We start from the raw sequence: 13,636 nt of genomic DNA on the forward strand, positions 1-13,636 counted from the left end.
GCTCACGGTGGCTTCATATTTACAAGGCGACGCCCTCCAAACATTTTGGAAACAAGCCTGTAGCAAAACCCGTCGGTATAGAAAACCATGTGTTTCTTTTCTTATATAAAACTAGTACTTAACAATGGTAACAAGTAAACTTATGTAAATACGCAATGATTACATCTTTACATATCATCAGAAACAGATAGTGGACTTTCATACACTGACATATTTCCCTTTAAATTTGTTTAAATATTTTGATGAAAATAAACAACATGTCTTGTGGTCACCCTCAATGGTGGATAACATCCCTAATTCCTAACTTTGCAAATAGGCAAAAAACTTTGATTCTATAATAGAATTATCGTATAGAATACTATGGACTTCAGAAGCTTCAGAGAGGTGTATAATAATCATAATCATGATAATCATAATAAAACTTTTAGTATATATATATATATTATATACATATATATGCATATATTTATATATGTATATAATATATTATATATAATATTATATATTACATATATATATATATATATATATATATATATATATATATATATATATTATATATATATATTATAATATATACATATATATTATATATATATATATATATATATATATATATATATATATAATATATATATAATATATATATATATATATATATATATATATATATATATATATATATATATATATATATATATATATATATATATATATATATATATATAATATATTCCCTGGTGCAAAGTACTTGTGTAAGCAAATAGTCATCCCAGTGCTACAAAATAGCTTCAATAACACCCCCATTTTACAAAGGGAAGATCAACCAACTTCTTGATAAAAGCTAGAAATTTAGTCATTCATCGATTGAAGATGGATATGATTTCAGGTTTTTTGATATCCATGGAAAGTTAATACATTTACTAAGGCTGCTTGAAGTGGTGCCTTCTAATTCAAGTCAAATTGAGAGATGAAAGAAAGTTGGATTCTTGCATGATGCAGCATTGCAATTTAAACAGTTAACTGGTCCATTCTGAAATAAAAGAAATGAGTTGTACTTTGTGTAACTTGCTTCAAAAATATATCCCACATCATTGTTAATTTGTGGTAATTTTTTTAAAATTTCCAAGCACATTAAACTGCTTAAATATCTAGTCTAGATATCCATTTCACTCTTTAAATCACCTTCTGAAATTTATGTTACGTGATGTCTGATACTGTATTTGTAAGCATACCAACGCTGTCATCTGGAAAACAATGGAGCTCCTCCTCAGAATTAAATGCACCTTAATTCAACTGACCACTACTGATATAAAACAAACTTCACTCTTGTTTAAATCCTTTGCTAAGACATATTTGTTACGTTGACATCTGTTACAACATATAAAAGTGATTACCGCAAACATTAACTATTTCATACAAGAAACCTCTATTCATTAACTGACCACTGCAAATCCTTCTGCTCACAATCCTCTGATCCATATATATCATATCATCACAGCAGAAGTTTAGCAAAGGATAATATAATAATTTCCACGATGACACTACTACTGAGATTACAGTGAAAAAGAAGTCATCCAATTTTGCAGATACATACATACTCTTGTATCCGCTGAATAACACTTTTACCAATAAGTTGGTTACATCTTACCTGGCACGTATGCAAAAAAGCGTAGCCAATGTGAGTTTTCATAAAATTCCGTTTCAATGAACAACTTTTGTGTGAGTGACTGTCTTATTAACTTATAACATCCAGTAATCGATCACCATCAATGGTAAAGGCACCAACACCTTATTCAACACCTTCTCAATAATGTTTACTGCATATTCTACTTAAAAAAAATGTGGCTACTCATCCTCTAACGCAGCTCAAGTAAACAGTTATTCTTCCATTAAAGGTATAGCTAGTAAAGGCATAATTATTGATAATAAAAAGTGTATATGCGATCAGAAGCGCATCATTTATAATATATAAAGTTTCATAGATGCTCAAGCACTTCCATTGTGGCGACAGAGTAACAGTCGAATAGAAAGAAGAGGTCGTGAAGGTTTTCACCCGTCTCTGTTTCATCCTCGTTTCTGTTCACCTCTTTTCTGCTTTCATCACATGTTCGTTTCGTTTCATACGATCGATCGATCATCTCATCCTGCTTCGGCAAATTCCATCACCGTTGGGCAAGAATCTGTTGCTGTCACTGATACATAATTATATTCCAAAGGTTTTGAATTTTGCTTTACTTCAAGTCCTGTGTCTGTTCAAGTGCTATGAAACAAGAGGTTATGAAATATTTGTATAACATGTATTATCATATATTTATTTATATCACTATATACTGAATGTGTGTGTGTATATGAGTGAAGGACTTTTGTACTAAATCCACCAGAGCAACAACAGAGGAAATTATCACACTCAGTCAGGGATTTGGGGTGAACATGGAAAGAAAAAACACGCCAGAACTACTGTATACATTTCTTGCAAGTAGCTTTCTCGTCCACGGCTCTGTCGCTGTCATAGTTTTCGATCTTCAGAAATACTGTTTTTTGTGTAAATAAGAAAAGCGTTTGTTTAAAAGAAATATATATGTATGTATATATTTATATATATGCTTATATTTATATATATAGCTCTTTGTTCACAACTTTTATAACATTTTTTCCCTGCGTCAAAAATTGCTTATTCATGCACTTCAATTCTCGAACACCAGAGCAGAGTAGGCCATTAGAGCACCTAGACACTTTGTTTTGGGCAGAGACGTCCCTTGTGGCAACCAGACATTTTTTATTACCATTGAAGTCTGGCTTGATATGTTTTGCAGTGTTTCGGTAGCTTCTACACACACACACACTCCACCCTCCTCACGCACCACTCAGCTGAGTTTTCGTTTACAGATAATACTAGACTGTAAAGTGTACACAAAGAATCGTCAGTAACTGAACTCTTTATCATATTCCCTGGACACCACGTTTAGTGTTTTATGGGTGATAAATAATATTTTAAAAAGTTCACAAAACCTTTGATTTTATTTTGCCCTTAGTTTAATTTGGACATGTGATTCTAAGCTTCTTAATCAAATCTGAGAAGAAAAGGACTTAGATATCCTAGAAATTGTTTCAGTCCACCCCTCCCCCCAACCTCCAAAGACGAAGATAATAGGAACTTCAACATTTTTGTGTACCTAAAAATATATACTTTTAGCGTCGTGTCTCTTAGTTTGAAGCAGGCTACAGCACTAAAATATTTAAATGAAAAGCAGATATGTGTCAGAGGGTAAAGTTTTCTGATAAATCATTTTAAATTATAAACCACTTTCATAAGGAAAAGTTCTGCTATGCAAGTCAAGATCAAAGATTTCCATTCCAGCTGAAGGGAATTGTTCACTAATGTTTTTTTTTTTTAATTCTAATCTTACTTTTTGACGAAATTGTTGAAATGTAATTTTTGACAGTAGTAAGTTTTTGCTCAAACATATTCGTGACTATGTTGAGTGCCTAATACAATGCTGTTTAATTCAACCATTCTTTGGCTCTGAAGGAGTTGAATACGAAGTACAGAAAAGTGTCTAAAGCTTAATATTCCAGAATCGGTAATAAGAAGTATACCATCTTCCAATATAGACCATTGTTTTTCCACGATGCAGGTAGAACTCTATCGAAGTTTTAGGGACCTTTGATAAGGAATATGTATCGAGAACAAAGCAATTTTATGACAACCTTTTAACACCATGGATATATTCGACTAGGAAAACGCAGAGCACTAATTTCCAGCTAACGTAATTATGTCCCCTAATATCACATGGTTGAACTGAGTGGTGATGAGGAGACTAGGATTACAGAGTGTGGTGAAAAGGAAAGCTGCCATGCTGGGCTAAGCAGATATTACTCTAAATACCCGACTTGAGACCCATCATAAGGAGCACGTGTGAACTGCAGGAGTTGAAACGTTGTGTCGAAGTGGCGAGTATTGAAGCGAGTAAGGTGCGGACACCAGCAGTAGCCTAAAAAGTGAAACCACTGAGGTTACTTTTATTTCTGTTGCTATTGCTATTGCTGCTGCCCGCAGTTGGACGGCTTGACTTCACGCCTCCGACTTGGGCAAAGACTGACCACTATGCGACGTAGGCGCAGGGGGCGACCGCTCCCCTTGCAAGCTGCTCACTGCAGATGCTGTCGGAAGTGCTGGCAACGTCGGACTTAAACTTGTTCGGGGGAACAGCGGTGGTGCACTGGACTGCTGCTGTGGCCAGACTGATGAACTTCTTGGGGGAGAGGGGCTGGCTGAAAGAACTGGGTATCCTCCCGGTCTTGCAGCCATGTCAGGGTGGAGGGAATTAGAAGAAGGGGCAGTGGCACGCCTTTGATCTAATGACTCCTGGTGCTTCTGCAAGCACCGCGTTAGAACATCGGGTAATGCCTCAAGGGACTCCTGAATAGAGGCTAGTCTATCTTCTAAAGAACTCACTCGTTCATCTAGCACGTCCTGACGCCCACTCATGTCTGACACTAACTCGTAAACAGTGTTCTGCGTCTGTGGAAAGAAAGAGACAGAATTACGAATACAAGTTTGCACATCACTAGAAAAAAAAATGGGAGACAATATACGCTTCAACCACACATAACAACCTGTGGAGATTATTTCATATATTCGAAATTTCTAGAAAATATTTTCTGTGTTGTTATATATGTTTAGAACTTAGAGAAGAAGCCGGTTCTTTAGGTTATTTAAGTGTTCAATTTTTCAGTTACCAAATCCTGCATGATAAAGACAACTTCAAGCAATCAAGGCGCGTTTACGTAATTCACAGTATTAAAACCAGCGTCTTAATCTAATACCGAGAATGGTACTCTTGCTGACTCGATTATGCAATTTTTCACTGAATGCACTGTGGCTGGATATCTCTTCTCTCAGGCCTGAAGAGCGTTGAGTATAAGACAGTCATCTGGGAGTTCTTAATCAATTTCAAGGTTATTTAATGAACGTACGCAACAACTGTTTTCCTACAAAATCGCCAAAAATACACCTTGACATCCAAAAACTTCGTACATGATAAACTATTCAGGTAAATGGAAATAGCCACCCTGCAATATACATTACTCTGTAAGGCCTTCAATAAACGTAAATTGTTCAGCATTTGAAAGATACTCTATGTTTAGTGTCGAATGACTTCCAAAATATATTATTTTCCTAGATCTCCAAGAATTAAAATTGCAGTTTACTTAATATTTTTTGAAATGGAAAAATTACAATAATGATTTTCATGTTCGACAGAAAGGGTTTTTTCCAGAAATATACATAAAACTATCGACGGCAACAGAATTGAAATGCTTCCCATTTCACAGGCAGGTAACTGAACGAAAACATCTGTTATGTTCGTTTTTTCAAATTTCTAAGGTAGTATAGATATCACTGCATAATTTAATCATGCCACCCCAGAAAGAAAATATACATTTTTCTAAGCTTAACAAATTTTACGTGCAAATTATTTATTATAACATATCACATTTAAAAGTTCTGGTAACCCTAGTTTTCTTAGAAGCGATTAAATATAAATGGATGAAAATCGCTTTTAATGCAAAAGGCGAAAGCTTGACTAAAGTTGGACAATTCTCCTCCTCACTACCAGGAAGATGTGGGGTCTCAAGAACAAATATTCAGTTCTGAACGATGTCTTAGCGCCCGTGCCAATATCCTGGAGGTATGAGAGGAATTATGTAAGGGTATTTTCGACCTAAACAAATTTTGCAGGATGACGATAGCATTAATAAACATGACAGGTGAGACTGAAACTTCAAAGAAATCACGGTTGGAGAAATGCTCTTCTCATTCTTCTAAATAAAATAAGTCCAGAAATATGAGGCGGCAAAAAGTGATTTCAACTATCAATTGGCATCCCGTCATTTCAGCCCCGAGTGATCACATACTTGTAGTGTTTGGCAATGGGAAGGTTTGAGAAAGCATATTTCCTGTTTACTCCACTGTAGACAGAGAGTAAAGTCTTTATCCTTCGAAAATCATCGCTTGTGAACACTTTATATTTGACTTTACATACTATAGGAAATTCTGAATTGTTTTTAACTTGTAATTACCGCCAAGCAGTATTAAAGAAATTCACTAAGACAAGAGAAGATAAGAATTTGTATATAAAACTCACAAGGTAAATGTTTCACAGAAAGTCAATCAAAATACACCTGAGTCACTTTTGTTCTTTGAAAGAATTTGCTGTGAGCAACTCTACAGTTCCGTAAAAGCTGTAGGCCAGATGATGTTATAACGTTAATAAAACTTAGCTTATATAGTTGACGGCGCACTCTTGAAATATTAAAGCCACAGCTGACGATAAACTAAGTGAACCTTTCGTTATAGCCGAAGATATCTAAAATTTCATGGATAGTGTTTAATTGAAAGAACTGAAAACTTGAGATAAAAGAGATGTACAATATTGTAAACATAATCTCAAGAGGCAAAAATAAAAAAGCAGACCTAAATTAACGTATCAGATCTTTTTGCTCTCGAAGCATGACCTTCATTTCGGTAATATGAGGCATAAAAGCTTTGATACGCACACTCTGAGCCCGTTATACGCCTTTTTGGGTCAGACTGACCCCTAAACAATTTTATAAGATGCCATTTAGTGAATGATTGTTTTGGGAATCTGGCTATTCATGAGTGTGTTAATACTTGGCGGGTTTACAGGCACATAAAGTTTTAAAAATATGTGGTTTAGGAGTTACAAGGTAACAAACTTCATTGGAGTCGTTTGGTACTGCTCCAAACATTTCGTTTAATCTTTTATTTTAGATTGCAGATATTACTGACAATGTCACTGCGTTTTAACCTATTCTACGGTGGGGGAGGGAAAACTGTAGATGATCCTTCCATTTCTGGTGGTAATAACACTTGCAGTGATTGATCTAAAGATAATGAATATGAACCTTTAATTATCCATGTGGAGTTTGACTGACCCTAAAACATTTTTAATGCTCTTCATTACATATCCAAATATAACACAAAAGGGGCACATGGGTGACTGGCTCTACACACCGTGTCTTGGGTGACATATGCACAACATTCGACGAGTGTATGAGTACAAAGGGTTAAGACAGACAAGATTATTGTGTGACTTGTCCATTCTGCCATTATGTCAAGGAGAGTGCATTGTCAGACACTAGAGTAATCTCAAGTTTGCAATATAATGCATCTGATATTCTAAAAGAACACCAAACACATTAACGATATGAGGGAGACGTTTGGCAATGCCCAGAAAAAAACAGAAGCAGACTTGAAAGCTATCAGGGTCAAGGTCCATAACGGGAGGCATACAACGGAACATTTCTTTCAAAGGGCTTTTTTTTTTTTTTACACTGTTGTAAAGGACACCTTTATTCCTCCTTGACGATTTTTTTCAACTTAAAGAGTAGAAAAGGAAAAAAGCGGTCGTATCTTTCTTGAAGTGACGACAAACCCTTCTCTTAACATATACCGATTAGTTCCCTCTAGAAGGCGAAATTAGCAGCTTTTTGAAAGAAGTGATAAACAACCGATTATCCTCTAGATTAAGATATTCAGGTTAAGTGGTAAGCTTTGTTGCAGGCATTTTCAAGAATACTTTGCCGTATGCTTAGAATGATAACCCCATCAACTACGTATCTGTGCACTCTTGATATTCTTTACTTTTTCACTGGTTTTAAGTAAATTATCAATGTGTTTACAGGACCAGAGCCATAAAACTGGAGGAGAATGCCTCATCAAAAATACAACAGAATGCAACACAAGTCATGTTTTAGCCGTAGAGGTGTCTTTCAAGCTAATCAAAAGGCATCGGAGAATGATGGAAGTCATGCTCTATTTTAGTTTTGGAAAACTCCTCAAAGTTACCGTCCATGTCTGTTTCTCATTAAAGGAGTGGTGCCAAGAGTTATAGTTCTGGTTTCCCGTATGCTTTTTTTCTTTTTTATGAAATGCAGTTGCTGGACCCACACTCTCCCTTCATGGATGTTCTATCGAAGCATTGGCAAGACCTAATATTGCTTCACTTTGCCCGTCAAATTATTATCAGAGGCATAGTAAACACAAATAGCCTCTTAATCCCTCTATTTTTTTCATTTTTGGATTTGCTTATCAATACAAGCTTTGAATTCAGATAGAAAATATAAGAAGTTCTCTCCTTTTGTAGTGGGTTCAAACCCATGCACGTTATGAAGGATAGGAGTCTTAACCTGCACATATGTGCATATACCTTTTGCACTCAGATACTAGGGTTAGAACACACCCATCTCCTCCTTTAAACACTGTTCTGGTGGAAATTTTTTAACAGGCTGAAGTATATAAAGAATCTACTGACACACATTATATATATATATATATATATATATATATATATATATATATATATATATATATATATATATATATATATATATATATATATATATTTGAAAAGTCAATAATCTATTAACTTCTCGATTTCTTACACTTTTTGGACATGCTTATCATTGGGAAATAAATGAAGAAGCCATGTCCTTAAGACGTTCTCATGTCACATGGGAAATAAATGAAGAGAACTTTTCCGTTTGTGGCGGATGTGAACCCAAGCACACCACTTGAGTGAAGTACCAAGTGGTACATTATGCTCTGCAGGAGGATATGGATCTGTTTCAGCTCATACATATACTTCTCTCTCGAATGATCTTCACCTTCGAACCATAATGCATTAAGGGTAAACGTAGTCATATTTTATACACTGATTTTACCTACCTCCATCCAAAACTTATGTTTAAATACTAAATGCTTAGGTGCAATATCAAAGTTCATTAAACGCATACACTATTCGCCAAAAAGCTTTGTCACATGCATTTTTAGACGAGCAATTTGGAATAGAATGGTCTGTTCACAAAATTGGTAGTAGTGTTCTGCTACAGAAAAACTTCCCAAGGATGAAGATATGCTTCATGAATTAGGAAACGAAATTACACTTTAAAATTCAATACAAAGGACACAATAGTAAAAAACAAACCAAATATACTAAAATTGGCAGGAAAAAATCAATGTTCACTTCATTTCATATTTCACACCTGAACCTTTCTCACACATATCAGCAAGTCAAACACATGTACATAAATTACAATAACCTTTATTTACACATCTACAGAGTCAATAGCAGGTATGACCTCCGTGAGCAGCAATAACGCCCACTCGGTGGCAAGGCATGCTGTCCACCAGCTGTACAAGGTTCTCAGCAGGTATCCTGTACCATTCTTCCAAGAGAACCTGACCTAATTCTCTAAGGGTGGATGGCTGGTTGTCCCATTGTCTAACTGCACGGCCAAATTGATCCCGTAAATGTTCTATAGGACTCAGAGCTGGGCTCAGTGCAGGCTGCCTCAGGATGTTTACATCCCATCCTTCAAATAAGCACCAGGCTAGTACCAGAACAGTGAATCACAGATTGGTAGTGATGGGTTACTGAGCCCGTAGATGTGCTGTGAGGCCAAAGTTCACACCCCAGACATAAAAGAGACCGTCTGGCTTGGGCCTGTCAACACCGGAATCTGACTGTACAACACTGGCACCATGTGATTTTTGGAGATGAGTGCACCACATTTCTGCTGTTTTCGGTAGATGGTAGGAGGTGCGTACGCAGACAGGCTGCAGAACGTCTCAGGGGCAAGTGTGTACAAGCTCGAGTTGCTGGAGGTGGTAGATCTGTCCATGTGTGGGGTGCCATTTCTGCAGATGGCAAGAGTCAGCTTGTTGTTTTGGATCGAAACCTGACCGGTGACGTGTACAGACAGTTGCTGGATCGGAAACTTCTTCCATGGGCTCGTGGTTTGTTTGCCAATAGTTTCCGGTACCAAGACGACAATGCCCCTGCCCATAGATCACGTGTGGTGACTACTTACCTTGAAGGACAGGATGTGAACGTCCTGAGGTAGCCTGCACTGAGCCCAGATCTCAACTCCATAGAACATTTATGGGATCAATTGGGCCGTGCAATTAGACAAAGGGACAACCAGCCATCCACCCTTGGACAATCAGATCAGGTTCTCTTGGAAGAATGGGACAGGATACCTGCTGAGAACCTTGTACAACTGGTGGACAGCTTGCACGTCGCCTGGTGGGCGTTATTGCTGCTTGTGGAGGCCATACCCTCTATTGACTTTGTAGATATGTAAATAAAGGTTATTGTAATTTTTGTACATGTGTTTGACTTGCTGATATGTCTGAGAAAGGTTCAGATGGAAGGGGAATGAAGTGAACATTACTTTTTTCCTGCTAATTTTAGTATATTTGGTTTGTTTTTGACTACTGTGTCCTTTGTATTGAATTTTAGTGTAATTTCGTTTCCTAATTCATGAAACATACCTTTGTCCATGGGAAGCTTTTCTGTAGCACAAGGCTACTACCAATTTTGTGAACAGACCATTCTATTCCAAATCGCTCGTCTATAAATGTATGTGACAACCTTTTTGGCGAATAGTGTATCCTTTCAACAGACTGTTTCAGTCTACGCAATACTAAGCAGAAGTTCAGTGGCTGTAAGAACGAAAAGATCGTATTCCAGTTACACTGGTATGATTCTAAACTATTTTAGTCTCAGTAGATTAAACGACTCCGTAAACACACCCACAAGAGGTTGGGATGCGCCTTAGTCCAGTCTCACATTATGGGTCGAGTAAAAAAAAAAATCGGTTAGAAAATAATTGTCCACCACCGAGGTACCTAATCTCATCGAACTAAATTCAAAAAATAGATAAAACCTAAAAAGCCAAAATTTTCTGTCGAGGTAAAAAAAAAAAAAAGTTTGGCGTGATTAATTACCAACCCCAAACTCATATTAAAAGAAGATAAACTGCTGACCTTTAAATTGACATATGACCCCAAAAATAGACCAAGGTCGCAAATATCTAAGCCAATACCTCAGGCTCACAGTATCGAAGTACAAAGATCAGAAGTCTCTAACTATCATAATATAGTTTCGGAGGTATGGAAGAAAAATGCTAACATTATGACTTTTGAACTCACCCGTGACCTTGATACTAGGCCGAAGTAAAAAAAAAAAGTTATAATTGTAACCAGAAACCCCAAAATACTTGCGTGTTATGTATTATAAAGATCACAGAACAAAAGAATAATGATAACTTTCGAAATAGAAGAAAGTAAATTTAGTATCAACAGGAACAATATTATGAAACCATAACCTCTCGGGCTATTGACCGGTTCAGTTTCGTGGGCGGTATGAAAGAAGCTCCTTCCTCACTTGGAAATGTTACTGAGTAAGAGAGTAACGGATATCTCACGGGTATTATGCCCACAGATGTAGAGAGAATCTTATTCATTTTGCGTGATTGGTTTCACTAGATAGATACACAAAGATTAGAGTCAACTGTGGGGATACATGTGGAAACCTATAATTTTTCCTACATTGGGGTAGACGTATTTATGGTAATTTACGTGAATCGTCTTCTTTGCCAAGGGCATAGGAAACAGAGTTTCTCCTTAGCCACGTAAAATAAATCTAATCCTTCGGGCCAGCCCTAGGAGAGCTGTCAATCAGCTCAGTGGTCTGGGTAAACTAAAGTATACCTTTCCCAAGTAGAAAAGACTCCTAACAATATGGAAATATTTTTTGACAGCTACCGTAATAGTACAGAAATCGGCTGCCATGGGTTTTCGGTTATGCTTTAAAAGTATGATAACGGCAGTTTATGACTTCAGGAGCAAGATAAACTTGATTTATGGCATAAATACCGATTACTTACATAAGTCTTCGTTGACATTGTTTGCCATTAAGACAAAATAATATCCATAAGAATAATAAGATTTTCAGAATGCAACTTACATCTGAGTGACCGATTGATTACTAGCTTTTATTTTACTCATTTAAAAATGAGTTCCAAGAGAATTTCCGACTTCGTTAGTTACCATCGCGGCTCAATATGTTTATTCGAGTTTGTGCTTTATGGCAATAAGTAATGTACAGAGGTGCTGTTTAATGTAAATAAATACTAATGTTTAGTACTGTACATAAGAGAGATGAACTGGTAGAATGTTGGACTGATTAGAATGTTTGGACGATGTATGCGATTCGTTCACATGCTGCATATTGTTGAGAAGTGATGATCAGTCACAAGAGCTGTATAGCCAATGTACAGTACCAGTTCCAAATAACATTCTGTATATTAACGTTGAGTATTTCTAAAAACATCGGTGTTCTACCAGTTTCTCAAAGGGAATAAAACGGAAAGAACACTTCGACTTGCTCTTTCAAAAATCAACTCTTGGGCATTCAGAACCTCTAACCCAGAAGAAGCTAATTCATCTTCTTATTGAAATGAAAACAATGAAAAACAGAAGGTTTCTCGAGGTTTCTTACCTTCGCCATATCAGTTACGGTGTTGGCGTTATCCATCAACTTCCGCTGATCCATCTTGACCTTTCGCAGCCTGGAAAGGAAAGAGGCATTTTACAAATACTTCTCTAAAACAAAAACAAAAAAATGGATGTAAAGTTTACAACAAAGAGTGAACTTTGCTTACAGTAAAAATATTATGACCACATTATAGCTCATATATGTACAAATGCTACAATTTTTCCGTTTGTTTGATTGAAAGTGTGAATCTTAGCCCTGAAAGGGTATTCATGCGAAAATTACTTGAATAGTTGTACAGTAAAGCTTTCCTTCGCCTTCACTGTCTCCTACACCAACCTTTATTAAGGTTGTTTCAGTGAAATTAAAAATCTGTACCCTAAAAGGATCCTCATGCCAGCATGAATAGTCGAAACCATGCAAGCCAGTAATCCGTGTGATTCATAAGTATTCCTTAGGCAATAAGGCCAACAGAATTGTACCTTCTATAGATCGTCAATTGCGACAGCTGCGTAAACCGTTCCGAGTGCCATCTGTCTTGCGACTCCTGATGAACCCTACACTGACGCAGATTATACTGGCAATTCAGTTCTATCCTAACTTTACTGGTGCTATTTTGTTATTTTTTAGGGTCCTCTTTTAGTCCAGTGTTAACAGTAATCTATTCATAAGCAAAAGAAAACATAGGCTATGAGACAATCTCATGCACCCAAGCATGCATACACGCAAGATGGTTGACTGGTTTTCTCAAATCTTTGTTTATCTTGTCTGCTGAATCATCCCGGTTTGAAGATAGGATAACAGCCATATTTCATTAAAATTACGAAGATATCATACGTCTAATGTTTAAGTGCAGCGAACCAACATTTGTATATTTGATCTTACAATTTTTAAAAACTTAAAATTAAGTAAATTGGCTGAACAAGTTCTCGGCATCGAATGCTTCCAGAAGATGAGAAGTATCAAACTTATAAAAATAAACATAGGCATGTAGGCGAAATTATCTGTAAAAGAACGATGCCAAAATACAAGATTGCATCTTAACTCGACTCATTCATCAATGATCAGTTTTTCGTTAAAATATTTAAACGTTTTGGCCACTTATTAATCTGAAGTAAATAATTTCTTCAAACGGTGATGAAACAATGATCGTGATGATCAAATATTTTGGGAAACAAGTTCTACTGGGTCTCTAAAGACAAATACTAGCACTGAGGGTTGCGCATATTTCGTTCCTTGTTGCACATCACAAGTTTAGCCAGGCTAAATAT

The 13,636-nt window shown here is 36.4% G+C and overlaps 1 protein-coding gene across 12 annotated transcripts in view; it reads right to left on the minus strand.

Moving 5' to 3' along the window:
• Positions 1-3,384: 3,384 nt before the first annotated feature.
• SK (small conductance calcium-activated potassium channel) overlaps positions 3,385-13,636 on the minus strand; it is a 554,217-nt gene continuing 543,965 nt past the window's right edge. For all 12 annotated transcript variants that reach the window (XM_067129930.1, XM_067129931.1, XM_067129928.1 and 9 more), the window contains 2 exons: positions 12,372-12,441; positions 3,385-4,525 (listed from right to left, as the gene is read on the minus strand). In XM_067129930.1, coding sequence (XP_066986031.1) covers positions 4,076-4,525; positions 12,372-12,441 — 520 coding nt within the window. In that variant the 3' untranslated portion in view covers positions 3,385-4,075. The remainder of the gene's footprint in view (positions 4,526-12,371; positions 12,442-13,636) is intronic.

The sequence above is a fragment of the Macrobrachium rosenbergii genome, chromosome 28, assembly GCF_040412425.1.
Source record: "Macrobrachium rosenbergii isolate ZJJX-2024 chromosome 28, ASM4041242v1, whole genome shotgun sequence".
Taxonomy (NCBI): Eukaryota; Metazoa; Arthropoda; class Malacostraca; order Decapoda; family Palaemonidae; genus Macrobrachium; species Macrobrachium rosenbergii.